Source organism: Protopterus annectens, chromosome 7.part0, assembly GCF_019279795.1.
Source record: "Protopterus annectens isolate FY-2018-M chromosome 7.part0, PAN1.0, whole genome shotgun sequence".
NCBI lineage: Eukaryota > Metazoa > Chordata > Ceratodontiformes > Protopteridae > Protopterus > Protopterus annectens.
This window is the reverse complement of record NC_056739.1, coordinates 746301412-746329172: the sequence shown is the minus strand read 5'-3', so window position 1 is coordinate 746329172 and position 27761 is coordinate 746301412. Positions and strand designations below refer to the sequence as shown.

At 43.6% G+C, this 27761-nt stretch overlaps 1 protein-coding gene across 6 annotated transcripts in view; it reads left to right on the top strand.

Annotated features, from left to right (window-relative positions):
• The window catches only part of AP4M1 (adaptor related protein complex 4 subunit mu 1), a 1285664-nt gene that overhangs the window by 296388 nt on the left and 961515 nt on the right, over positions 1–27761 (top strand). Inside the window, exons 1-2 of one of the 6 annotated variants that reach the window (XM_044077276.1) lie at positions 18741–18747; positions 24487–24492. The exons of the other annotated variants lie outside the window; for them this stretch is intronic. Coding sequence (XP_043933211.1) covers positions 24490–24492 — 3 coding nt within the window. The 5' untranslated portion in view covers positions 18741–18747; positions 24487–24489. Of the gene's footprint in view, positions 1–18740; positions 18748–24486; positions 24493–27761 lie in introns of those variants that run through there. 6 annotated transcript variants of the gene reach the window in all.

Here is a 27761-nt window from a genome sequence, read left to right as displayed (position 1 = left end):
GGTCTGATGTTCTAAGTAAAAAATGAAAGCACTTATCGTTTTTTTTTTTTTTTTAAGTTTACTTTTTAAAGTTTGTGTTTTATTAATGTTCCCATTTTATTAACATATTTGAATTTATGTTCTGTGTCCATTTTTTAAATATTCATTAGTTTTACAGTTCGGTGGGATTCTTGTGTGGCTTTTGTTTGGAATATTTGCTAGTTTTAACTAATAGTGAAATGGAGCAATGCAGTTAGTCTACTGACTTTTTAGAAGAGACTGCTTTGGATACGTTAAGTAACCTCAAGTAAAGTTTCTTTTTCACTAAAAAAAAAAATCATACTTTTTTGTGGTTCTTTGCATGCAGTGTATGTAGTACTGAGAAGTGGCAACAAATGAAACTAGATATGGAGCAAAACTGTAGTACTTGGTTTAATTTCTGGTTGGTAAACCTCATAACAGTTCATGTATATGGTAGAATAATATAACCGCATATGTTATTAAGGGACTTCCAAGATGGCTGCACATTGAGCAACAGCTTAAAGCTCTTCAAGTGTGAAAAAAGAAGCCAGTAAACTTGCTATTTTTGAGTAACTTTGAGTAACTGGCAAGTATGTGCACTGTCTGGATGCCAGCAAAAAAAACAAAATTCAGTGAACCTAAAAAAAATCAATCACAAAATGCGAGGAAAAAACACTGACTGGGAAGAATTCTGCAGCCTTTTAGCAAAAAGCAGTGCAACCTTCAGCTATGGTACGCGACAGGACTTCCAGTAACCTAGAGTAAAAAAAAAAGTGAAATGTACTCAGAGCTGATTAAAATAAACAAAACACTGAAGGAGTATATCAACTCAAATAAAAGGCTGGAAAAAATGGAGGAAACTTTAAAAATATATATTCAGATGAGGTGATAAAACTGCAAAAATCAGAGGTTGAAATGAAGAAAAGGCTGGCTGAATGAGACTGCTCAAGAAGGGATGTTTGAAAAATTAATAGAATTGGAGGACAGAGCATATAAGGAAAACCTGAACTCTTCTGTACCAGAGAAATGGAAGGAACAGACTGTATTAATTTTATGAAAGCAGAAATAAGCACCTGGACTGGTATTTCACAGCAGGTGTTATTAATAGAGCAGGCACTTTGTGTGTATGCTCCAAACCTGGCCATGAGAAAGCAACCTCTATCTTTAATAGTAAAGATGTAATCCTACTAGCAGAAGGAGTTGATTCTGACAAAACTGTGACAGAAGGACAAAGTACTAAAAGTGGGAGACAGTAGAGTTGTTGTGGAAAATGAATACCCACTGCACACCAGACAGAAGAGGAGTAAATTTATTCATCTAATCAAGTAATGTTGAGAGGTAGACATGAGATTCAAGCTGCTATACCCAGCTATTTTCAGAATATTCTTTCCTGGAGGGACACATTTTTTTTATTTTATGCAGAGTATGCCAAGGAGGAAATGCAAAAGTTTGTCCAACAAAAAATGAGTTATGAAACAGAAGGAGATTGTTTCTTGTTCTGGTAATGAAGATCACAGAGAAACAGTGCCACTGAAACCTTTTTCACTCTTTCAATGGAAAATGCTTGAGAAACAGAGTTAAAAAAGTGCAAGTGCTGACTAGGAAAACTTGGAGTAAGAAAATGAAGCAGAGACTGGATTTGGGAGATGGGGCTCAGCAGGAATAAAACTAGCAACTCAGAAAATTGACAAAAGTGGGATTGCATAGCATTATTTGTATTTGTGAAACATGACAAGAACAAGAAATCCTGGAAATATTGGGCATTTTTTACCTTGTTAAACTTGTAGAGGACTCTAAAGCATATGCCCTACTTCATGTCATTAATGTTTGGAGGAATGCTTAGCAAAGCGGAAGAGGAAAGAGAGAGAACTGTAAGTAAAACTAAATTCTGTTAATAGTGTTTTATAATCCATGGTATAATCTGCATGCTGTAAAGTAAAACTTTATCATTTATTTTTGAGTGTAATGGGGATACTAAAGTAAGCAGGTACCCCTGTTTTTTTTTCTTTCTTTTTGTTCATTTTTAAGAAATGTAGGTCAAAAGAGCAGGATACAAGAAAAAAATGAATGTGCTTTTTTCACTCTTGCATAGGGGAATGACTGAATTGGCTTGATCTAGTAATACATTTTAAGAGAAAGCTAATAATCAGCAAATAACTATGGGCCGGATTCACGAAATCTCCTTGTAAGAGTTAATATGTCTTACAGGGAGGCTGCAGTCTAACTGTATGACGTCAGCATGCCATGCATATTCAGGAGGGCATGCTGAATCATACCCTAGGCTAACACGGTCCATGTAGGAAAGTAGGGGGCATGTCCGAATGCCGAGTTCTGCAAAGGGACACGCCCCCAGAAGAGTCAGAGTCCTGAAAGTAAACACCCATGAGCGAGTCCGTGGAAATGTCAAGGAACACACCACCACACATGACCCCACAGACTATAAACCCAACTGTAATGTAAAAATAGCAGTTTAATTTTTTTTTATAATTTCCAAAATGTTTGCCCGTAGTTGCGCTCATTTGCGCGGGTATGCCCTCCGCTCAGCCACAGTTAGCAGACATTGAAAAGCATATAAGATCTAAATATGCAAATTAAGCCAAGTAGCAATAGCGTAGCGGTAGAGACGTTGGCCAAAGAGGAGGAAGTCACGGTTCGAGCCCCCACAACATCATTCACCATTTTTATTTAAATAAGCATGAAGCAATCCCCCGACATATATATATATATATATATATATATATATATATATATATATATATATATATATATATATATATATATATATAAAACTATAATTTAAGTAAAATGTAATAAAATGGGCCATGTTTTTCTGAAGAAATCCGACATAATAAAATATTAAAAAAGGATCATAATTGCCCATAGCTGAGCAAGGCTTTAACAAGCGTAATATGAGTGCCCATAGGTGAGCAGCGGTTTAACATGCTGAATATGAGTGCCCATGGGTGAGCAGCGCTTTAACGAGCTTAATATGACTGCCCGCAGGTAAGCAGGGGTTTAACAGGTTTAATATAAGTGCCCGGAGTTGAGCAATGCTTTAACACGCTTAAAATGAGTGCCCGTAGCTGAGCAAAGCTTCACCCAGCGTAATATGAGTGCTCATAGCCAAATAACACGTCACCCAGCGTAAGCCGTTTGCGTGGAGCTGCGCACCACGCCAACCAGTTTACCGGCGGGCAACGTTGGGCAAGCTGTATCAAAGCCGCCTTTACACAGACACACCTCCTAGCTGTCTAGACAGTAGTAAAATAAAAAAAACAATGGTCAGGCTCGAACCCAGGATACTGTGCACCATAGTCAAGTACTGAACCACTAAGCCATGACACTTGTACTGAGAAATGCAGTATTAGCATATATATAGGAATGAATGTAAATAAAAGCATGACAAAGCAGGTTTTTTAAGCTGATAAATATCCAAAATGGCCAATCACGGATAAGTGTGGGAAAACCAGCATATATAAGCCCCATAGGCGGGAATACACAGCATAACTGATTGTGGTACCTATTTGCAGTCAGGATGGCAGGTGCAGGAGAGGGAAGTCACTTTAGAGCACAGAGGTGGGGTGTTGAGGAGTCAAAATATATGGTTTGGCTCCTAGTCCATGATCATGAAGCACAACTCATGCAGGGCCAGGTTCACTGGGGTGCATACAAGGCAGAGGCGTGGAACCGGTTGGCACATGATCTCACCAGTGCCACAGGCATTCCGAGGACTGGTGAACAGGTTCATCACCACCATGCGGACCTGAAGCGACGGAAGGAGGACCAACTGAACCGTTGGATCCAGGAGGCCCGCCAAATGCCCAACGCCCCACTACTGAGTAAGTATCCATGTAATTAAGTATGTAAGAAATGCAATCCTAGCCTATAGTATGGAGAGGTATGTTCCAATATTACTTCATTTATATTACAGCTGCAGGTGTTCGTTCCGCGAATTGGCGAGCCTATGCCGATAGGCTGCTGAGGTTGCACCACCAGGCAGGTTAGTAATTATTTAGCTGGTATTGTTATAGAATATAAGTGAGAGATTGTAAAAGAGTTCAGTGTTGTAACCCAGTAATAAAGGTCAAATAAGCTTAGAAGAAAGATTCTGCTAGTATTGTAAGATTAGATAAGTGATGCAGCCTGGAAAACAGTGTAATGCAAACCGGTAATAAAGATTAAACAAGTCTCAAATAGAGTTTCCACCTGTATTGTAATATCAGATAACTGCTACAGCCAGAAAATGAGTGGTAATCAATCAACAAAGGATAGACAAGTGTCAAATACATCCTTGTAAATTCTGCCATATGAAGTAAGTGAGTCAGCTGGAAAGGATTGTTGTAAATCAATAATAAATGTTAATAAAGCCTAGAATTAAGTACCATTCTGAAATGTAAATATAAAATAATTGAGAGAGTGTGAGAAAGACAGTTTGAAGCTACCAAGAAAGCTGTAATAAGTCTGGAATAAGGGTATACTGCAGTCACTACATAATGAAATGAATGAGACAGCCACAACCAAACAATAATGTGTGAAATAAAATGTAGAACATGGACTGTGTCCGTCCCACAAATTGGATATGTTGTTGTACCCATGCATTATGGAAATAGTATGGTTGTATGAAATGCTGAACATCCACAGTTGTCTAGACCCATATAAATCAAATGTAGCAGGATGCTGTACCTGAATACAGCCAAATATGAACATATATGAATACAAATGGAATGTATATTAGCAGTAACATCCCCATCACCAAAATTCCTAACGTTACATACATGAAACTGTACTAATACATGTAGGGGATATATATCTGCATCTACTAGGAATGTACAGTATATGTATAGGTAGTTTTAGTTGTTAATGTAATATTTCTTCACCTTACCCTATTGTCACAAATGATGCCATTCCACACCAAACCGGGTATGTGTATTCACAATTAATTCCCATGGACATTTGTCCTGTTGGTTCATACATATCTGCATGTACATTGATGCATGTGCCCCGTTCACATATCCAAACCTGATGGCCTGTTGCCACCAATCAACCCTGCATGCTGTTGGAATGCGCACTGTTGCTCTAAATATGCATATGTTATGCTTGCTGCTCAATGTTCAGAATTCATGTGTGTTTTTTTCAATGGGAATACTGATGCATGCTGTTACAATTAATTTTGAATGGTGTTGTTTGTTACTAACCTAAAATGCCATAAAATACTGCTAAAATATAGGACAACAGGGAAGGCGGGTTCCAGCGGACCCACCTCAGCTGGCGAGTGCACCTGGCACCAGTGCCCTGGCCGGGACCTCCTCCTCCGGTGGCCCTGTGCCACCTTCGGGTGGAAGCGCTGCAGGGGATGGTGCTCGTTCCCCCCTCTGCAAGCATGGCTGGAGGAGAGCCTCCATTCACCCTCCATAGGGTCCGGTCTGCGGTGCGTAGCGAGATCAGGCGGTCTGTGACTGATCCCCTATGCCAGCTTGAGGCGAGGGTGGCGCAACTCACGGGTGTGCCTGCCCGTTCTATCCAGCCCCCAGCACAGCCCCGGCCTGGGCTGTGAAGGCGCAGTGGTAACTGCCTATGGGTGGGAATTTCAGTTCCACTGTTGCCATCTGTGGGCTCATGGGCTCGCGATATCCAAACATCCTTCCCTGTCATTTGTGTTTACCCCCCACATGTGTCATACTCCGCCCCTGTATGCGTCTTGTTTGTCTTGTCTGTTAACCTCCCCAACCTACCTCCCCAAATATACCTACTTCCTCTACCTCACATTCCACTCTCACCTGAAAAAAAAATAAAAAAAGGGCACTCTGTTCCCACAAAAAAATTACGCCCCATACATAGCTGCCCAATTCGCACACATGTCCACGGGACATGTAAACTGATAATTCTAATTGCAGTACAACATATTTTGTTGTCCTCACCCCTCTCTCAGGGGTGGAAGGTTTCAAATTTCACACCAAATTTCACACATATGTACAGCTGTTGCTAATAAAGAAATGGGCAGCTATGGGCCTTCCCTACATCCTTCCTGCACATCCTGAGCTTGTTTTCCTATTGTCCTACCCTCTTTGTGCCCCCTTTTTCACCACTTTCCTATCTCCCCATTTTCTTTTCTTTAAAAGAAATTAGCGCGGGTGTTAGCGGGAGTAAGCACTTTTAAGCAGTAGTCAGCGGGTGTGCGCTTGTGTGCGCTTAGCTAAGCGAGTGTGCGCTCAGCTAAGTGAGTGTGCACATGTGTAAGCACCACGCAAACCAGCACAAACCCGCTTACAACTGCTTAAAAGTGCCTTAGTCACTCTGTATGACAAGGCCTGTAGTCTGTTCATCAGCAAAATAAAATTCCCCTGTCAGTCTCGAACCGGACCTTGGAAACAGCTGTCTGCATGAATTACCACTGAGCCATGACAGAAATACAAGAGCTTGGTGCTGAAAGAAATATATCATGAAATAGAAGGATTGAATGGAAAGGGAATTTAGGAAGGCCATTACACAAAGCTTGTTCCCTCTATGTTTACTGGCAATTCCTGTAGAATTGCATTACATGAGTGTGATAAGAGAAACAGCCATGCTAGGAGGTAATAATGTTAGAGTAGCACCTTACAAACCCCACACAGTATCAGAGCACGATAAACACCGCCATATTTGAATAGGTATGAGGCCAGACTTCCCAACTGTGACTGATTTACAGGGATGTCCCTGATTTGCAAAAAATGTTACCTGTGCCACACTGACTCCCTGTGAAATGTACTAACAGTAGGTAGAAGGGTGGGGAATCCCACATAATGGTGACTGTCAGTAAGTTAAAGTAGACACTACTTGCATGTCAGAAATGGTGTAGTAATACATATGCTCAAAATACCCCAAAGTCACTACTGCAGAATATCTGAAATATATCATGGGTGTATCCCACTGATATGTACCTTTCCCTGAGACTGCTCAAATATATACCTGAGAGTATCTGAGGCCTGCAAGTGTCAGAAACACACAGGCATATTAGCCTGTCTGCTGTTACACACTCTGCGAATAGCTGTAGAATTACTTCCACAAGCATACCCTCATGTAGGAGTACAACACAGAAATATCAAAGGATGTAGCCATCTAGCAAACTAATGACAGTATAGCAATTTACAAGCACTGCATGTGCCTGATATTCATAATTGTTTGTACAAAATACAAGGTCCTAGTACTGCTCAGCAGCAAAATTAAATATAAAATACCCTTGTACGTGTCAAACCCCAGACCTTGAGCTCACCAGACTGCATGCAGTGCCACCAAGCCACAGCAAACATACAAGAACTTACTCCTGAAAGAAATATATCATGCATTACAAGGAGTGAATGTAAATGGAAAATAGGAAAGCCATAGCAACACATTCCAGTAAAGACAAATATCAGACCTTCAAGGAGTGAATGTAAAGGGAAAATAGTAAAGCCATAGCAACACATTGCAAGAACTGCTGTTGTATACCAGTTAATCCACAACTCCCACAGGAAAGTACATACTCCCATGTAAACAGTGTTAGCATTAGCAGGTGTGGGTTAACATACACACTGAGAAGAGTGAACTGGAAAAAGCAACAGTCAGGTTTCAGTACAAAATGCATTTCAGTGGCTACAACACACCTTAGATATGACAGACATACCAACCTTCTGACTGACACAACTGTGTGCACAGCAAACCAGCATGGTCCCCACCTTGCAAAACTGAAAGGCCTACGCCTACCTAACTTAACATTTTATAGTAGTGTCCTGAAATCACAGTGAGAACTGCAATTACCACACAGCAGGCTGCATGCAATTAGTAAATGCTGGCCACCAATTGGTGCAGAGGCCATCACATGCACATGTGCAGATGCCTACAAAAGCAGCCTGTACTGCCAGTCCACACATGCAGTAATATCATTGCAGCAACTGGAGGGAGAGAGACAGAGACCCAAAAAAAGCAAGCAAGCAAGCCATCCAGGCAGCCAGCCAGCAATCCAAAACAAATCGGTCAGAGACAAAGGTAATGTAAACTATATAATCTATTAATCTACATACTGTGAACCCTCCATATGTGTTAGCAGTCTGTATCTATATGTATATGAAGATGTGCATAGGGCAAGGGACATACTGCAACTGTTAGTGAAGGCTGGGCATACATATCTAGTTGAAGGTTGCTATGTGCACATATCAATGTAGATTGTAGTGTGTGGCATTGAAAACGGTATGCAGTGCAGGTATATGTCATGTGGTGGTGAACTTCTGTGGGACTGAGCCAGTGAGGCCTGCTACAGCTATATGTCTTGAGGACAGCATAATGCATTATGCACAACAGTGTGCAATATCATTACAGAATGGTATGTCTATATATCGATATACATATATATGTCTATATATATATATATATATATATATATATATATGTATATATATATGTACATAGACAAAGAGGTCTGTATAGATACATAGAGATATATGGATAGATAGAGAATATGTATATACATATAGATATAAAAGATAAATACATATATAGATATAAATTTAGATACATGTATACAGATAGATATGAATGTCTATAGCTATATATATATATATATATATATATATATATATATATATATATATATGGTCGTATATAGCAGTGTGTATATAGATATATATACATATATGTAGATATGTATATATATATATATTTACATATATATATATATATATATATATATATATATATATATGTATATATTGATATATATATTTTATATGTATATATATATATATATATATATATAGAGAGAGAGAGAGAGTGACATGGGGGCAGATGTACTGCAACACGTGCCTGTTGACCAAGACATGGACAGAACACCAGTGTTGATACTGCAGTACCATACCCCATTCCACAACATGTTACCCACTAACTACCACATAGGTGGTTGCCTGCCTACCACTGGAGGTGTCAGACGGGAACATGGGACACAGGTGTGCAATAGCCTCCCCTTTGATATCCACAGTGGCACACTAGTCTTGTAATCCCTGTACATGGTACGTGTCATCACAAAAGGTGTGTCAGCTAGGGAAATGTAAGTCAGTGTACCCCTGTACACCTCACAATGTCCTATGCAGTATGTACCTCCCATGAGAACTACAGCAAGTGGAAAGGCCACAGACATACCTAACAAAGACTGATAATAGCCACAAACACATTTCCTATGCAGACTGACTCACAAAACCACAGCTCGAGTGCCTTGCATACTGCCTACACAGAGGTTACCAGTGCTGGACATCCAGAGTTATGTCACACCCATACCATTTGTCCAACCGCCATGGTAACGCCTCACAATCTGTCCAGCCTACATGACCTATGGCCCTAATTCTGGTCACAGCAGTATAGAACACATGTTGGAGGTACAGGTTCCTATCCACAAATATGCCATACCCTGGACTAAACCACCCAGCATTAACAAACAAGGCTCCTTATTAGTAGATGTCAGACATACCCCTGATGAATGTTATGGAGATAGGAAATATGCCGTGTGAGTCACCTCTGTGTAACTGTTTGACAGGAGCAAGTACAATCACATTACATGTGTCCCAAGGGGCAGGGTAGCATAAGGCTATGCTGCTGTAGGCCCAGGGCCAATAGCATAGTACCTACCTATGACACAATGCACACACACATGTACTCAGTGCAATACCAACTATGTGAGGTGGAATGAGTGCGACACTGACTGTGTGCAAGGTCTGTAATGATGTGATTGCTCAGTGTGACTTTGTGTCTGTCATGATAGTTTGTGTCCTCGGTGTGAGGCCAGCGAAAGCTGTGTCAGTTATTGGGATACAAACATACTAGATTGCCGTATGTTGTGCTGTAGTTCCCTGTGTATGACTGCGGTGTAGGTAGGGGTATGGCAGCAAAGACTAGGGTGGATTACCAGTGAAACTGTAAATGTGCATTGCATGGGATGACAATATTCTCCATCCATTAGCTTGATACATACCCCCAGTGTGAGGTTGTGCATTGTACCTCAAATAATGTGCCGAATGCTGGTGAATACTAGTTTGTTGTATGGAGTGTGGCAGGCTCTGTCACACAGTTGTGGGCTGAGCACTGATATGTGGTAATTTACATGTGTATCCCCTGATAGACAGACAGATGCTGTATATGGCAGTTCAGTGATATCAGTACAGTAGAGTATTATGTGTGCCATATTACTTGCTCACATATTTTTCTTTACCTTCCAGGGCGATGGTGCATCAGCGCAACCCGTGTTATTCAGCTGCAGAGGATGAGGAGCTACACCAGAGCCTGGTGCGGGATTTCTCTACACTGTTTTCCAGGACCAGCCAGAACCAGCAGGAGAGGGCTGCACTGTGGCAAGACCTTGTCCATCGGGTAAATGACATAGGCATGCATAACCGGACATATGAGCAGGTACGCCATCACTGCAGTGATTTAATTAGAAATGTCCGTCAGCGTGCGTCTGATATCCACAGACAACAGCTTGCCACAGGTGGTGGGGTACCTATCCACCCCCCCTTGCCAGAGTGGAGGAGCTCCTCCTAAGTGTTGTGGCTCCAGGCCAACAGCAACAACATCCACAGACATGTGTCATGATGGAGGCCGGAGCCACCCAGCATATGGACATGGAGTGTGCAGCTAACATGCCATATCTGTAGTTGACTGTTCTCTGCACTGGTAGTTTATGCATGTGTGAGATGTGCACTGTGTGTGTAGCTGTTATCCTGCCTATTCTTGTGCAAGATTGATATTCTGAATATCATCACTACACCTGAGAAAGCCACCTGTTGTACTACTGTACTGTATCATACTCACAGTATCAATGGCACAGTTGTGGCCACTGACAATAACTCTCTTATTTGTGCAGGTCCCTCTGGAGTAACAGCAAGGCAGCCAATCCATGCTGGTGAGTATGTAATAACAATACTATTAATACTAATAATAATATTAATACTAATAATACCCTCAAACAGTACTCTGTATGTGTTGGATTGCAGGTGTGTGTGTGTGTTTGTATCTGCTGTACTGAGGAGTATGCTTGTGTGCCCATGTGCATGTGTGCCCGTGTGGATGTGTGGTAACATTGTGTACACATTGTAAACTGTGTTTCCTGTCTTCCTCTCGCAGGTTCTGGTGTTGCTCCGTTGGCGTGCAGCAGGGAACCTGAAGCCACTGCTGGGGATAGTGATAATGATGATACATGTGTAATGGCACAGGGAGGTGTGACAGGGTCTGTTGTCGGTCAGCCAATCGACAGTACACAGCAGTCAACCCCATCAATACACACAGTCATCCTGCCGATACATCCATTGTGACCAATGTCCTTAGCTGAGGGACAGCATACAGTGGGCATTGACCAGGGTAATGTGGTGTCAGTGGCACATGCATCCCCTCACAGCAGCCATGGCCAGAGTCCTGACATGGTACCACACACAGGCAGATGTCCAGGGTTTCTCTTGGGAGCATCCGTGGTCGTACTGCCCCTGTCAGACGTGCCCACAGAGGTCTTTCAATCTCAGCTATGTTCCGGGCTGTAATGCAGACACAGGCAGGTATGGAATGGTACACCAGACAGGGTCTGAGGGAGCTGAGAGCACTTTGCACTGCTATGAATGACACTATGCGTGATGTTGCGGCGGCCATCCGTACTGTTGGCGAGGTCATTGATAGACGTTGGGGGGACACATTAGATCTGTACAACTACATTTCCATGAGCCAGGGCAATGCAGGACGGTTGAGGCGTCGACGTGGACGTATGCCAGCAACATCATTAGCTGGCAGTTGTCGCGGACGACAACAAACCTGCAGCCACTCCCATAGTGCCAGTACCAGTCCCAGCAATGCTGGGTCTGTGCTGTCATCAGACTGTCCTAGAAGACCACGTGCACGTGGCTCTGGACAGTCCCAGCAGGGACATGTGTCCAGTCAACAACCCACTGCTTCTTATGACAGTACCCAGTCTGGCTTAGTACCTGATACTGTCCGTAGGACCCCTGCCAGGCACAGGTACCGTGTCTGTGGCCAGAGACAGTGATCTGTATGACCTGGCAGGTACAGTCTGTGGCTGTCCACAAACACCCGTATATGGCAGCCATGTGGTGGAACTGTGTGCATGCATACACACAGGTATAATGCTAACACCTAGGCCTAACACATACACACCACATCAACATTGCCCCATGTTGTACTGTTATCCCTCACTAACACACACACACACACACACACACACACACACACACACACACACACACACACACATACATGTCGATTGTATGTGTCAATGGCAGACTCTGACAAACCAAGTACACACCCTGTGCATATGATGAAACTGTGCTACCTCCTGCAATCTGTAACATTGATGCAGGAACAGGATAGCATGGTGCTGATGCACAGGGTGACTACATAGCACTGTAGTAATATTATCATGTTAACAGTACCGTGTAATTATATCATTGTGGCTATATCCCAGCATGCCTGATGCATTAACACTATGATTGTCATTGTAGTTTTTTATACACCAGTGTTAATTCCAAAAGTGTAATGTCTGCACATGTGCCACATGGCAGTTGTGTGTACCTGTGCCTGCATGTGCTGTGGAGTGGACAGTACATGTGTGATGTTTGCAGCACACAGTTGCAGGTGTACATTTGTGAACAAGGTGGAGTTGCATTCTCTGCATGTAGATGCGTAGTGCACACATGGCAAGGGTGACATGCACCATGTGACACAGTAGTCATACATTGTAGTTCATATTGGTGGCCACTTTGTGTTGTACTACACATGTCTCACCTGTGGTCACATGTATGTATGACATGGTTTGACAGTATGCTGCGGGTCATACGGTTTACCAATGTCAATGGTTTGCATTCTGGTGGTAAGGCTCAAAACACAAACCCACCTACATAGGTATCACTAGGGATAAGAAACTAGAAGTAATGATACTCAATGCCAGACATCTAAACCGCAAGATGCATGCAATGCAAACTCTACTCAGCATGGAGAATGTTGATATCTGTGCAGTAACAGAAACCTGTTTCAAGGCTCCCAAGAGCACACTAGCACTACCAGGTTACACCTCATACCATGCTTTACAGCCCTAAAACATGGAACTTAACTACGAAAGGAGGGTGATTATCAATAATTGTCAAGGATACCCACACCCCCAGGTTGGTGCCACAGCATGAAGCATCACAGACTATCCACGTGCAACTAACAGTGGGTAAAACTGCCTTCCAGTTCATAGCCTGCTACAGACCACCCTCCTAAACCCAGGAACCCCACTTGGCCTACTTAATAACACATGAATATTTGAAGGTCTCTCCAGACAACATTATATTGGGCAACTTCATCTACCCACACATAGACTGGGAGCATTACTGTAGCTCCAACACCCTAGGCCAAAGGTTCCTAGAATTCATAAACTCAAATGCTATGGAACAACTTGTTACCACTCCCACAAGAAGGGAAAACACACTGCACCTGATCATCACCAACATGGGGACTCTGCTCCAGACCAGAAGTGTATCCCTCACTGGTAACATCAGACCATAGAGTAATCCCACTGGATATTCACATACCAACCCAAGCCCCTGACCAGAAAACCACAATGAAAAAGTTGTCTAAAGCAAATTCCACGCACCTCAAAACAGAGACAGAGGTGGAATCCTTCAAAGCCCCCGGGCCTGTGGAAAATACGCCCCAGACTGCTGAATCCTTTATAAACACATTCTATGAACACCTTCATGAATGCACAGATCATGCAATTCCAAATATAACCAAGACCCAGTCCTCCAAAGACAGGCATCCTTTCTGGTGGACCCCAGCCACATAAGAGAAAACAATAGAAGGAGGAAGCTACTACATGATAGAGCAATATCCCACAAAGGGAAGGCATCTGTGATCAGCATTTGGAAAAAAATACGGGCACTCATAAAATCGTCTAAGGTCAGCTTCAAGAGGAAAATTGCACAAGACACTAAGGGTAATCACAAGGCTTTCTTTAGTTATGTTAGGAATCTGGGTGGGAATTCCCAGATATGCTCAGAAGTAGTCCTAAATGACAAAGAATACACCTAACCCACATACATTGCCAACATCATTGCTGACAGGTTCAGCACAAACTTCTCACCCCCCTTCCCACCATAAGGGCAAATATATATCCCAGCAGAGTGATGCCCTCCTGACATCTCAGATGCTCAGTCACCCTCCCCAAAGCAAAAACACAGCATCAGTGGGAGCAGACAGTGTCCCAGGCTGCATCCTACATGAACTCCAAGAAGAACTAAACACAAACGTAAAACTACTGTTCAGTCCCAGCCTTACTACAGGATATGTACCCAAGGAGTGGCGTACAGCAACAGTGGTCCCTCTCCACAAAGGTGGTGCCTCAACGGATCCTGGAAACTATCGCCTCATACGCCTGACTAGCTTGGTCTGCAAAGCTATGGAAAGGATCATCATGGACCTCATAAATAAAGATATTGGGGACCTACAGACACTGGATCCTACCCAGTTCGGCTTTGTTGAGGGCACATTCTGCCTCTTAAACCTGGTCGATGTCTTTGAAACAGTCACCAAGGCCAGTGACGAGGGGAAGGTGGTCAACACAGCCTACCTGGCCCTCGCAAAAGCCTTCGATACAATACCCCACTCGGGCATTATAGAGACGCTCACCAGCATAACTGTAAACCCCTATGTCACTAGATGGGTTGCAAACTGGCTCACGGACAGAACACACATGGTCAGAATTGCTGGAACCATGTCACACTCCAAACCGGTTACAAGTGGCGTCCCACAGAGGTCAGTCCTGGGACCTCTCTTGTTTGGTATATATTTCTCGGAGATACAGGCTAACACAGAAGGACTGTGGCTGAGCAGGTTCACAGATGACTGCAAACTGGGCACCATAATCAACTCACCAGCCAACAGAAGCATCCTACAAAAGGGCCTCATAGAAACAGACAACTGGTGCCAGAGCCATGGCCTCAAGCTAAACGCCAAAATGTGTATAGTCATCCCCTTTGGCAAAAACAAAGTGCCCACAAATTAACACATAGGTGGTAAGCCATTAAGTACTGTAGACATGATTAGGGACCTGGGGACCCGAGTTGATAGCAAACTCTCATTTGACAACCACATGGTTGTAGTGGTTAAGACAGACAGTTTCTATAGGCCACCTAATCATGAAGGGATTCACAGCTAGATCAGAGGAGGTCATCGTGCCTCTTTAGTCATCCCTCATCAGGCCCATAATTGAGTACAATGCCCCTTTTGTGGTGTACCTTACCAGACACCTGACCTGCAGCAACTGGAAAGTCCCCAAAAGTACCTCACCAAGGGGATCAAAGGGCTCGAACAGATGCTTGACTTATAAAACTATGTCCAACCTGGAATTAATGGACATGCTGCACCTCAGAAAATCCAAATTCCATGGAGCTATGTGCCCGTGGCACTTGGACCTCAGCACTTAAATAAATAGGACATGCTGGAGGGACAGATTCATAACCCAGAGGCTCCCTTCACTCTGGAATAAAATCACAGTCCAGGTTAGGCAGAGTCCCTTAATGACTCTCTGCAAGAGGAATGTTGCTGAGTGGATGGGAGATTCTAGGTTTACCCCGGATATCACTTCTGTGTCACTGTTGCATAGAGGCAGAGTATACTAACCTGGAAAAAGGGCATAGCAAAATTCATTTAAAATGGGTGGCGAAAGCCAAACACAGTCTGGCTAGGCTTATAACTGCCCTCTGGCAGATAGCCTAGTATGAACCTATGAACCTATTACATGATGTATCCTCAACTGATACACAGATGTAGGAAACCCAGTGTCAGTGATATCCCTGCAGTACTACACTATAACAGTAGCCATTCTTACTGAGCCCCACACATCCCTGGGAAGAATACTGTTTGGCATATAGCAGTCTCACGTACATGCCAACACACTAGGGATATGTTCATCCACGAATGGAAATGCATACAGTGGCCTACAATGCATTCTGCACATGACACACATGAACACCACGAGGGTATCATACAGACAGGTACCTGTTGTCCAAGCCATGCTGTATTACTGTAACGCAACTGTAACTTTGTCATCAGCATGTACTTAACATAGTATTCCAACAGTACCATGTAGGTGGCAGCACCCATCATGTAGAACGGGTAATGGTGTGTACATATGGACAAGTTTTTTCTTGTCTATCCTGTGATATTCACATTTCCAAAGGTATTGTGCAGTCCCTTGGTGTATCGCTTAAGCAAGAAGGTGTCTTTATGCATATCAGCAACAGTTGCCATACACCTAGACTGGATGTCCATTACTCACAGACTTTGCTGTGTTATAACATGTGTGACATATACTCCAGACATAAACCCTCACCCACATTAATATATCACAGCCTTCGTGAGTGTGTGTCACCCAGTTGGCCTAGGACACAGATCACTGCAGTAGCCTGCATTGTCAACAACATACATGTATGGCGTACGGTCTGGGAATCTGCAGCACATGCTGGTAAAGGTAACAACTGTATTCATATGAGGCAGGCTTCACACATAGAAACTATTGAAGGTCACGGGTACATATCTGTATGTGGCACACACATACCTGATGTGTGCATTGAAATTACTGTTATAATTATATGTCATACAATAATAAAAGCAAAACCCACCACACATTGACAAACTGTGTGACAAACACACCTATGGCATTTGCAGGATTCAAACCCCTACCTATGTTATGACACTTGAGAGAGACGCATTAGCACAGCACGCTATTCGCATTACTGGGTGGTTTCCCTTCTCCTGCTGTATTTATAGGGTGCTGACATCATTAGTCTTTACAAAGAGGAATGAACATCATGTAGTGTGTTATTCCAGTTGTCAAAAGGGCCATTTTCTTCAAAGAGAATTGCACACATGCACACACTCCACTGTGTCCATGCTTGACGGAGGCACAGCAAACTAGACTTAACCGGTGCCTTCTGTGACATACTTTACAGAGGCACAGTAGGCTACTGTACTGGGGAGGCAGGCACCAAATACACTCTGGCTAGGCTTATGTATTCCCTAGGGCAAACAGCCTAGTATCGACCTCTGCACCCATATGTTTGTTTGGGATGCACAATATTTGTTGCTGATAAACTGTTTGCAGGTCTTTATTGCCATAGCTTTCCCTGTTTCTATGAACATCTTGTGTATCTGTGGAAGATGTTTGATCATGACAGGGTTCCAGTATATTACTTATGTCTCTGTTGTCATTTAACTGTGTGCACTGGGCAGATTGTTGTATTGTGGGAGGTTCCTGGCTTAAAACATACAAATGCAAGATATGTGTGTCCGACTGCTATACTGAGACATGGCCTAAGTGTGTGAGCATGCCCAGTTCAGGCTTTCCATGGTTTGTTGAATGACATATGTCTCATTTATCAAAGTGTGTGAGTATGCCCAGTGTGACCTTTCCATATGTTGAGATCTGAGGTCCACTACATTTGTGGTTGTGTGTGAACTTGAACAATATTTGACATTTATAGTGTGTGTGTTGGTAGTCATATTGTGTTCTTACTGCCCAACTGCTTTGTGTCTGAACCCAACAGGGATTATGCTGTGTCTGCAGGGTTTCCATGGGATAGTTTGCATACACTTGTCAACATTCTTTCATACTGACCAAACACTGTAATATTGTCATAGTGTAGTTGTTCAGTCCTTTCACTCTGGTGCACAGTATCCTGGGTTTGAGTCCCATCACTGCTTTAAATATTCATACTGAGCACACCAGACTGGTTAAGGGCCATTTGGGCAAATATGACCATGTTGCATTTTGTTCAGCTATGGCCTACTTAAACCAGGCTTGTCCAACATTACTAGTGTATTCCACAACTTGGGTAGACATTGACAAACACTAGGCTATGTGCCCTAGGGCATTTCTAATCCTAGTCAGAGTGTGTTTGTCCTTCAACACACATTTTAACTGGAGTTTGCCATGACATTTTTCAAGGTTAGTATACTGTGCCTCTGTCTAACTGTGACATAAAAGTGATACCCAGGGTAAACATACAATCTCCCATCCACTCATCAAGATTCCTCCTGAAGAGAGTCAATGAGGGACTCTCTGGCTAACCTGGACTGGGAGTTTACTCAAGAGTGGAGGGAGCTTCTGGGTTATGGATCTATCACTCCAGCATGTCCTATTTATTTCAATGCTGAGGTTCAGGTCTCTCATGTGCATAGCTCAATGGGATTCAGATTTTACAAGGTGCAGCATGTGCATTGATTCCAGGTTGGACATGGCTTTATACATCAGGCACAGATCGCCTCTGGGCAGGCAGTATGCCACTGTGTGGAGCTGCAGTTTGTTTAATCAGGCAGCACATGGCATCTCTTTGATCCTCCTGGTGAGGTACTTTTGGGGTCTTTCCGGTTGCTGGAGGTGTCTGCTAAGGTACATCCCACAAGGGGCATTGTACTCAATTGTGAGCCTGATGAAGGATGACTGAAGAGGCACGTTGACCTCCCCTCATCTAGATGTGAATACCTTCATGATTAGGTGGGTATATGAAATGTTTTTCTGACCACTATGGCCACATGGTTGTCAAATGCGAGATTTCTATCAACTTGTGTCCCCAGGTCTCTTATTACTACTTCTGTACTTAATGGGTTACCACCTATGTGGTAATTGGTGGGCACTTACTTTTTGCCAAAGGGGATGACTGTACACTTTTTTGCGTTTAGCTTGATGACATGGCTCTGGCACCAGTTGTCTGTTTCTATGAGGCCCTTTTGTAGGATGCTTGTGTCGACTGGAGGGTCAGATATGGGACCCAGTTTGTAGTCATCTGCAAACTTGTTCAGACACAGTCCTTCCATGTTGGCCTGTACCTCCGAGAAATATATACCAAACAAGGGAGGTCCCAGGACCGAGCCTTGTGGGATGCCAGTTGTAGCTGGTTTGGAGTCTGACATGGCTCCAGCATTTCTGAACATGTCTGTTCTGTCCTTGAGCCGGTTTGCAACCCATCTAGTGAAATAGGGGTTTATATTTAAGCTGGTGAGCTTATCTATAATAACCAAGTGGGATATTGTATGGAAGGCTTTTGCAAGGTCCAGGTAGGCTGTGTGGACCACCTTCCCCTCATCAATGGCCTTGGTGACTGTTTCAAATGACTCAACCAGGTTTAAGGGGCAGGATCTGCTCTTAAGAAAGCCACACTGGGTAGGGTCCAGTGTCTGTAGGTCCCCAATATCTTTATTTCTGAGGTCCATTATGAGCCTTTCTATAGCTTTGCAGACCAAGCTAGTCAGGAGGATTCTGGGGTGATAGTTTGCAGTATCCATTCAGGCACCACCTTTGTGGAGAGGGACCACTGTTGCTGTACTCTGCTCTTTGGGTACATATCCTGTGGTAAGGCTGAGATTGAGCCAGTAGTTTTATTTGGTGTTCAGTTCTTCTTGGAGTTCATGTTGGACGCAGCCTGGGACACCATCTAGTCCCATTGATGCTGTGTGTTTTGCTTTGGAGACGCTGGCTGTTACCTGAGCATCTGTGACGTCAGGGGGCCAGCACTCTGCTGGGATAGATATTTGGCCTTTTGGTGGGGGGAAGTTTGCACTGAACCTGTCAGGTCGGATGTTGGCAATGTCTGTGGGTTTGGTGTATTGTTTGTCATTTTGGACTAATTCTGAGCATATCTGGGAATTCCCACCCAGGTTCCTACCATCAGTAAAGAAAGCCTTGTGATTATCCTTAGTGTCCTGTACAATTTTTATCTCGTAGCTGGCCTTAGAGGATTTTATTTGTGGCCATAGTTTTTTGTCATAATACTGATCAGAGATGCCTTCCCTTTTTGGGTTTTGCTCTATCATGTAGTAGCTTCCTCCTTCTCTTGCATGGTTTGTTAATGGCTGGGGTCCACCAGACAGGATGCCTGCCTTTGGAGGATTGGGTCTTGGTTTTATTTGGGATTGCATAATCCATGCATTCCTGAAGGTGTTCATAGAATGCATTTATAAAGGGTTCTGAGGTCTGGGCCATATTTTCCACAGGCACAAGGGCTTTAATGGATTCCACCTCAGTTTGGAGGAGTGCAAAATTTGCTTTACACATATTTTTCACTGTGGTTTTCTGGCCAGGGACTGGGGTCGGGATGTGAATATCCAGTGAGATTACTCTATGGTCTGATCTTACCAGTGAGGAATACACTTCTGGTCTTGGGCATATAGTCCCCATGTTGGAGATTATCAGGTCCAGTATGTTTACTCCTCTTGTGGGAGTGGTAACAAGTTGTTCCATAGCATTTCAGTTTATGAATTCTAGGAACCTTTGGCCTAGGGTGTTGGAGCTAGAGTAATGCTCCCAGTATATGTTTGGGTAGTTGCAGTCACCCAATATAATGTTGTTTGGAGAGACCTTCATATTTTCATGTGTTATTAAGTAGGCCAAGTGGGGTTCCTGGGTTTAGGAGGGAGGTCTGTAGCAGGCTATGAACTGGGAGGCAGTTTTAGCCACTGTTACTTGCATGTGGATAGTCTGTGCTGCATCATGCTGTGGCACCAGACTGGGGGGTGTGGGTATTCTTGACAATTATTGATACTCACCCTCCTTTCGTAGTTAGTTCCATATTTTGGGGCTGTAAAGCATGGTATGAGGTGTAACCTGGTAGTGCTAGGGTGCTCTTGGGAGCCTTGAACCAGGTTTCTGTTACTGCACAGATATCAACATTCTCCATGCTGAGGAGAGTTTGGACTGCATGCGTCTTGCAGTTTAGACTTCTGGCATTGGGTAGCATTACTTCTAGTTTCTTATCCCTTGTGATACCTATGGAGGTGGGTTTTTGTTTTGAGCCTTGCCTATTCAAGGCACTATGGGGGTGACAACAGCCTTTGCCAGTATCCAAAAGGCCAGGGGTGATAGGTGCAAGCCATCCCTAGCAGAGCATAGTGTCTTGTTGAGCATGTCATCCCAGGCTGACAGGTATTGGATCCCCTTTGACCAACAACAATACTTAAGCCAATTGTTGTAATTGATCATCTTGTCTTCATATCCTGGCATCATGCTTGGTGAGGGTAGGATGTTACTCAGGGTCATCAAGTTTGCATATACTACATGGTGTTACATTGCTTAACACATGGCAATCATGCCTCAGGTGGTGCTGCAGGGCTGCCTATGTTGGATGCACATGCTACACTCCCTGTACATGTTTGGAAGCAGGTTGTGTCAACTTAGGCATCCCTTTTACTATATGTGTGAGTCAGAGAGAGGTATCATTTCCAGGGTTCCTACTGAGCCAGTGTATGTACTATGCGTTGCCTCTTTGCCAAGGCATACTGGGCACGTCTCCTTCTGCCTACTGGGGCAGGCTCAGGTTGTTCCTCCTCAGAGTCACGCTCTGCCTGTGATGGCCTTGGCACTGGTGGGGGGCTGTTTGGCCCAGGCCTGTGCTGGTCCTGCTGCTGCTGTTTTCGCAGGATCATATTATGTAGCATAGCACATACCATGACAATTTGGGTGCATGTGGTTGGTGAGTATTGCAAGGCTCCACCAGATGTGTCTAGGCACTGGAACCGTGACTTGAGCAACCCAAACACACGCTCGATTACATTTCGTGTTTGTGCATGTGCCTCATTATGGCGTTCTTGTTCAGGTGTGTGTGCATTTCTGATGGGTGTCATCAGCCACAGCTCCAGTGCGTAGCCAGCATCCCCCACTAAGTGACCATGTGGGATGTCCCCATTGGCAAATGTCTGGTACATCTGAGTCAGATGCCAGATATGGGACTCATGGTAGCTTCCAGGGCAGCCAGCACACACATTCATTATTATGCCCTGGGCATCACACATGACCTGGCAGTTGATGGTGGGGAAGCCCTTGCGGTTAATGTAGGCCCTACCCCGCTCACCGGCTGGTGCTTTGATGCGTACATGTGTGCAGTTTATTGCACCCACTACCTCAGGGTATTCTGCTGTTTGCTGGAGGAGACGCATATTGCTGGCCAATACCTCACAGGAATTGGGGAAATATACATCATCACTGACATGTGCTGACATGGCATCCAGGAACTGGTGCAGTACCCTGGATGCTGATGGCTGTGATATCCCCATCATATCACCAGTTGGTCTCTGAAAGGTACCTGTTGCTAGTATTCTTAGGCCAACACATACCTTGGTTTCCACTGGGATGGGTTCCCCTCTGTTGGTTCTGTGTGTGAGGCGTGGCCTGCACAGCTCAACATTTTGCTGCAGGAGGTCTCTGTCCACTCTATAGCGCTTCACTATCTCCAGCTCATGTAACCCCTGGTAGGTGACTCTGGGCCTGTACACTCTTCTCAGTCTCCTCACTGTGGGTTGTCCGGCAGCATTTGCATTGTCACCACCCTCAGCATGTTGCATATGTCGCCTTATAACAGCAATGGCAGCCCCTAGCATTTTTTGTCTGAGTGAAGCTTTTTCAGTTTTCACTTCTAGTAGCTTACTCCAGTGTTGCAGTGTCTCTTGAGAGAAACAAACTGCACTGTTGTTTACAGAGTTTTAAGTGCTGGGCTGGGCTAGTGTTCTGCCTGTGTAATTGCCTGATTTCGGTTGTTTTCACCTGCTAGCGCTGCTTGTATTACCTGGTAGCTTCCTGCATGTGTTGTGCTTCCTTTTTCCTTCTGTCTCCTCAGGTGGAGCGACACCCATACAAGCGCAAACACGCTCACAGCAGCTCACACGCGCGCACACTTGCTTAGACAGACTAAAACTTGCTTATTTGGGTTAAAACGCGCGCACACCGGCGCAAACTGGCTTACAGGTCTTTACACAGTCTTATACATGCTTACTCCGGCTTAAACGGGTGCACTCACACTTCCATGCACGCACTTTGTCTTACTCGGGTTTACACGCGCGCACACGCGCGCATGCCCGCTCAGCAACAAGCTTTGGTGTTATCCACAGTATACACCTTCCATTTCTTAGATTTCCCTGGCCTACCTGTTGACACACCTCTTTCCATGATGCCTGACACCTAACGCATGCCACTCTCCTCTAATGAGCTTCACTACTTTCATACATACCCCCCTGGTGATGTCACCTATCTCCTACTCTGTTCCTCCCCATATCCTACTCCTACACTCCACTGACAGTGCTCATTTGCTATGTAAAAGTGCGATTCACTATCCCAACACTCATTTACATAGGATTGCCTGCTAATGCTTGGTTGCGTGTCTTAGACTGGGCTTCTCCCCGTAGCAACCCCTACTCGGTGGCCATGTTGTCTTCAGCCTGCTACTCCCTTACATTGTAATTTGACAATTGTCATAAATTCCCTGTTTGTGGCTCTTATTGCCTTATTTTATGATTTTTTAGTGCACCCCATTTGCGCGATGCTGCGCTACGCTTAAACGTGGGAAATCGGCGGGAAAAAAAATTGTCTTTATTTTAATTTTGCATCAATGAAACTTCCCAATGGCCATATATTTGGCCATTGGCATGCTTCATCAACCATATGCAACCTTTATTTGGAGCTGACAAGGCTCCATTGTGCTATTTGCAGAACGGTACTCAGTTGTCAACTGAGTACATTTCTGCAGCTAACACGTCTCCTACTCGGACAGGTTTCTGCTTCCTGGATCGCAAATTTACCTCATTTGCATGCCTTTCGGCTGCAAGTGAGGTAATTTGCATATCACAGCCCTCTCCGTGTAGGAGACATGTTAGGAGCTCTGTTACACGCCCCTACAGGCTGTTCGTGGATCGCTCGTTGGACATGATGGCTGCATGGAGTCTTACTGTACTCATAGACTCCGTGCAAGCCATTGTGAATCCGGCCCATTGTCTAGCAAATAAAGGAGTTCTTGCAAAAGCAACTCTGTATCTAATTATCATGTCTCCATGTAGACAATCTGATAAAGAGGAATGAAAACAAAATACTTATTTCTTTCAGTGGCTAGGAGATAATGTTTTCGAAAAAGCATTAAAGTGTTTTCCCAATATGAGATAGGAAAGATAAGACAAAACCAAACAGCACTTGGTAGAAGCACAGGCTGTGTACCATGCATCTTAGCATGCATAACCTTCCTTTTAGGTTAACCCAAGTTTGTAAGATATGACATAGGCTGAAATGGATATGACAAGAAATAGCTGTAGAAAAGATCAACCTGCCAAATGTTAGTGTATGCATATAACACAAAAGCTGGAACTAGGCACTTAACAAAAAAGCTGTTACACCTAAAAAATTGGGAATAATAAATTTTAAACATAAGGATGCTTTCTATATTACCTTTAAATGTAGTGGTCTTGCAGATAAATTCAAAAAAGAAAAACTAGTGAACTTTATCAAAATGTGTGGAGTCCAAAAACCTATGTTACAGGAGACACTCACTTGGAAAGAACTGAACTTGTGAATTTGGTAAAGAAAGGTTTTCAGGACGGTTATTCAGCTGAATACCTGGGACAAAGGAAAAGAGGAGTACTTATATTAATTGCAAGAGGAGCACCAATAGGGATAGAAGAAGATAAAAAAAGATAATGGTAGATTTGTAGTACTAAGAGACTACTTGCAAGGGAGAAGGATTACACTGGCATGTGTTTATATTCCACCTAAAACTGCCGTAACAGAGCTTAAGAAAATTCTGGGAAAAATAATCTGCTTTCAATAGGGTATATTACTTATAGGCGCGGAGTGGAATTTGATTTGCAGCAGTGAAGATGTATCTGGGGGGGTCCGTAAGGGAAATTGTAGCAAAGGTGGGTAGATTTTTGAAGAAATTTAAGAAAATGTTTGGCATGCAAGATGTGAATTCAGTAGTAGGAGTTTGTCCTGAATTTACATATTATTCTCCAAGGTACAAAAAACTGGTCTAGACTAGACAGCACATGCATTTCACAGGAAGATGTGCATTTACACATCAACCCAGCTTCAGGTTCCACTCCCTAACAATATTCTACCTTAAAACCATTTCCAACATACCAGTCCAGTTACTACTAGAAGGGAATATCCACACCAACCCCAACCCAACAACGATCTCCAATAACTCATACAACTCCCACCTCCCATTTAAACACAAACCCACTGACATCCTAATACTGAACCTAAACATTTGCAGTATCATGAACAAAATAGAAGAGCTGCATTTGGCTATCTCTCTATATAACCCGGACATAATGGTCATTATAGAAACATGGCTTAAGCCTCATATTAATGACAACTCTGTAACCCCACCTGGCTCTAACATCCTAAGAGTAGATAGAGCACACAGAAGAGGTGGAGGTATTGCCTTTCTTCACAAATCCAACTTAAACGTCCAGCTGCTACAAAAAGAACCCCCAAATTTCAAAAATGCTGAAACTTTATTTGCCAAACTCCTCCTAAACCAGCACAAACATCTAAACTTACTTGTCATTTGTATACCACCAGGAGAAAACCTTAACACCCTAGAGTCAATACTTAACTGGGCTTCCCACTCCCTTCCCCAAGAAACTATAGTGTTGGGCGATGTCAACATTGACTGGAACACTATACACTTACCAACACCCACCAACCATATTAACCTATATAACTTCACCCAACTCATTACTTCACACACACGTATAGACAAGACCACCAAAAGGGAATCCACTTTGGACTGGATCCTCACTAACCAGGCCAACACTTTCCGATCAATGTAGAACACTGCCCAGCTGTCTCAGTGACCACAGTCCTACTTTTATCCATCAACACAAACTTAAATATACCAACCCACCCTCCCTGCTACAAACCCGTTCCCGCAGAAACTTCCCCTCAGATCACTTCTCAGAAACCCTAAAATCCTGTAACTGGGATTCCCCTCAAAACCCTCCCTCTGGATAAGGCAGTAGAATACTTTAACTCCACATTCCTAAAAATCCTAAACCAATTAGCTCCAATCAAAACAATTAGGGTATGCAGTAACCCTGCCCCCTCGCTAGAGAAAACTACAAAGACCTTACTAAAAGATAGGGATAAAGCTTGGAAAACCTGGCAACAACACATCACCCGAAACTAGGCAAACCTTTTCCGAACTTAGAAATAAGGCAGAAAAATCAGGTCAAGATAGACTAACAAAATCACTGTATTCCTTTACATTTACAAAGGAAACACAGTAACAATCCACAGAAATTCTGGGCTGCAGTGAACAACCTCCTCCCGCCCGGAAAATCCACTAGACCGCCACCAAACATCGAAGGCACAAACCTTGACATAGCCTCCAACTTTAACAAGTATGTTACCTCCTCCATACTGAAAGTCATAAATGATATAACTCCCACAACCCCCAAAAACCCAAACAAACTCTACCCCCCTTCTCACTCAAACCAGTATCAACATCAACCATTCAAAATCTCGTAGCAAAACTCAAACCAACCACCCTCGCTGCTGACAGTCTATTAGCCGATTACCTCCAAACTGCATCCAAGCCACTTGTCTACCCCATGTCAGTACTAATAAACAGATCCATTACTGAACACACCATTCCATCCTTGTGGAAAGCCTCATATATCATCCCCCTCCACAAGGGCAGCACCTCTACTGACCTCTCTAACTACCGACCCATTGCGATCGCATCACCCCCTATCAAAGATTTTAGAAAGATGTATCCATCACCAACTCTCTCTCACCCACCTACTATCCAAAACGCAACATGGAACTAGACTATCCCATAGCACCACCACTGCCCTAATTAACTTCTCCAACACCATGAACTCATACAAAAATAGAGGAAAACGTGTTTCTGCCACCTTCTTAGACTTATCCAAGGCGTCCGACACAGTTTCTCACAATAAACTCTTAACCTGCCTCTCTGAACTCAACCTCAACAATCCCACCCTGCACTGGTTCAGCAGTTACCTAAACAACCACTCAGTCTGTCAAATGAGTCAGCTCCCTATTCTCCCACTTCCCATCGCATATGGTGTACCATAAGGCTCAATCCTTGGCCCCCTTCTCTTTTTAATGCATGTACACACCAACTCCACTTAGCAACCACTGATTCAGCAGTTACCTAAACAACCACTCACAGTCTGTTAAATGAGTCAGCTCCCTATCCTCCCACTTCCCATCGCATATGGTGTACCCTAAGGCTCGATCCGTGGCCCCCTTCTCTTTTTAATGCATGTACACACCAACTCCACTTAGCAACCACAAAAGCTGACATAGTCCAGTGCACTGATGATACTCTGTATCCAACATCCATCTTCTACAAAGCAAAGCCCAAGAATCCTTCACTGAGCTAGAGAACTGGCTAAACAAATACCAAATGATACTAAACCCAAAAAAACCCACAACTAATGCTATTCCACCCAACAAAGCCCAATGACCCCGCCTTCTCCATACTCTCAGCCAACAACACCCTCATCATCCCAGTATCAGAGGCCAAACTGTTAGGTGTTACAATCGACCAGCAACTTAAATACAGTAAACATATATCCCACACTATCTCCAAAGTCCACTAAAAGCTATGGTGCCTCTATCACATCAAAAGGTTCCTAACCTCAAAGTCTAGAACTGCCATAGCCAAAACTCATCTCTTATCACCATTACTTTATGCTTCCCCAGTTCTAACAAATCTAAATAAAACTGACCTGAACAAACTCTGCACATGTTGCAACAAGATAGCTACGTTCACAGCCAATGCTAAATCACACTGCAACCACTGCCAATTCCTACGTAAACTACACTGGCTAGAATTTCCAAATTTATTAAGCTATCACCAACTCAACATAACTCATCAAATACTATACCATCCTGATAAACCCCTTGCCCTAACTGGCATTCTAAACTTCTA